Below are 1,620 nucleotides of genomic sequence, written 5' to 3' on the forward strand. Positions count from 1 at the left end.
TTATCGTCAGTATGTGTTGTCTTTTCGAATGCCATCAACTGCTGCTGCCTCTGCAGAAGAGAAGAAACCAGTTTCAGTCCGCCCTCCCTTTTGCCCCCGATTCATTGGTGTGGTGGTGGGAGGGTATGCCTTGTGCAGTGTGCTTGTCGCCTCCCCCACCGAGGGAGAGGGCTCAGTAGCACCTACTCCTGACGGATGTCTTCACCCCTCCTTTTCCTTTTATACGCGGTTGAGTGCTCTGAGGAAGCTACACGCATCCCGAGTCCATGTGAGGTGCCTTGTATTGCAATGCATTATCTCCGTCGGATACTCTTCCCTGACGCGTACACTTCTATGTGTGTGTTTGTGTGTGTAACTATTCATCCAAAACGCCGGGGGCATGATACATCATCAGGTGAACTTTATTGTCTAGGCGATTCTATGCTTGCGTGCCCTGCTGGGTCGAGGGAAGGGCGTGAGATCAGTATTGAAGGATTCCGTAGGGCAGTTTTTGCACCATGCGTTGCTGTTTGTGATGATCTCGGAGAGGGGTGATGCAGGCTGCGGGAGAGGGAAACGAACAGGCTCTCAGGCGGCGGCGACAACGCGTGCTTGTTGGGTTGCCGTCAGTGCCTCGCCAAACGAGTCCCGCGGTGCGGGTATCCCTGTTGAACAGTGAGACGCATTCGGGACGGACGGTGGCTCATTCTCCTCAGTGTAGAGTCTTGTTCCCTTGTTGCGTCGGCGCCACCGGCCCAAGCCTCTTCTCTTGGCGACAGTGCCTGGCGGCAGAAGAAAAATGCAAAGCGGGGTATCGGTGACATGTGAGGAGTTTGGCCGGACCATGTCTGAGCCCTTTATGTGTGGGTGGCTGTGTATGGTGAATGCAAAGCTGGATGTGCCCGGAGAAGAAGCTCCAGCACCGACGAGGCAGGACGCAAGCGACGCGGCAACGAATTGTACTGTAGTTGTTTTTGTTTTTAAATCCTTTGAGGGGCGTCTTTGCGTATGGAAGAGCGTGTGTTAATAAAATCTACGCGATGATCTCACTACAATGGTTTTGACGAGGAACACCAGTCGTCGCTTCGCAGCTCTGCGGGCGAAAACCTGACTCTGCGGCGCAGTATTCATGGAGACTGGAGGAAGCGAGTGAATAGTAATGAGTTGAGTTGCCGGTCACAGTGGGGAAGAAGCTATCATGCAATTTGATGTGGACTTGCTCTGTTCATGCTCCTCTTTCACGGCGAACACGACAGCACCTTGCGACGACAGCCATCGTTGCGTGCAAACTGGCTTCCTCCAGGTGCGGTAATAGTAACGCGGGTAGACATGCCGTCCACTTCATCGCCTCGGGGCTCGTGTCTGTCACACCGCGGGTCTGCAGTTCATGGTGTGAGATCCAGACGCAACCCAGTGCTCCCAGTGCAAGAGTGATGGGGCGCATTGACCGTGCGCGGCATCGCACGGCCATGTGGGTAGCAGTAGTGGCTCTGGCCATCGGCACCGTCTTGCCGGGCCTGGCGATGCCGGCCACCGCGCCGTGGTGCCAGGGTCCAGTACCCCGTCCAGGGGGAAGCCAAGAGCCCGCATTATACTCAGTCGCCGTAGACTGGGGCGGCGGCAGGCTAGTCGGCAACCAGA

The 1,620-nt window shown here is 56.0% G+C and overlaps 1 protein-coding gene across 1 annotated transcript, besides 1 other annotated feature; it reads right to left on the reverse strand.

The window, feature by feature from the left end:
- Positions 1-334: 334 nt before the first annotated feature.
- Positions 335-353: a microsatellite.
- Positions 354-1,204: 851 nt separating this feature from the next.
- On the reverse strand, positions 1,205-1,620 carry Tco025E_00434 (uncharacterized protein; the record flags this gene model as incomplete). Its single annotated transcript, XM_029367376.1, has 1 exon — positions 1,205-1,620. A coding segment is annotated over one exon (416 nt), but the record flags the coding sequence as incomplete, so codon positions are not given.

The sequence above is a fragment of the Trypanosoma conorhini genome (assembly GCF_003719485.1).
Source record: "Trypanosoma conorhini strain 025E chromosome Unknown Tco_14.4_contig_00009, whole genome shotgun sequence".
Classification (NCBI taxonomy): Eukaryota; Euglenozoa; class Kinetoplastea; order Trypanosomatida; family Trypanosomatidae; genus Trypanosoma; species Trypanosoma conorhini.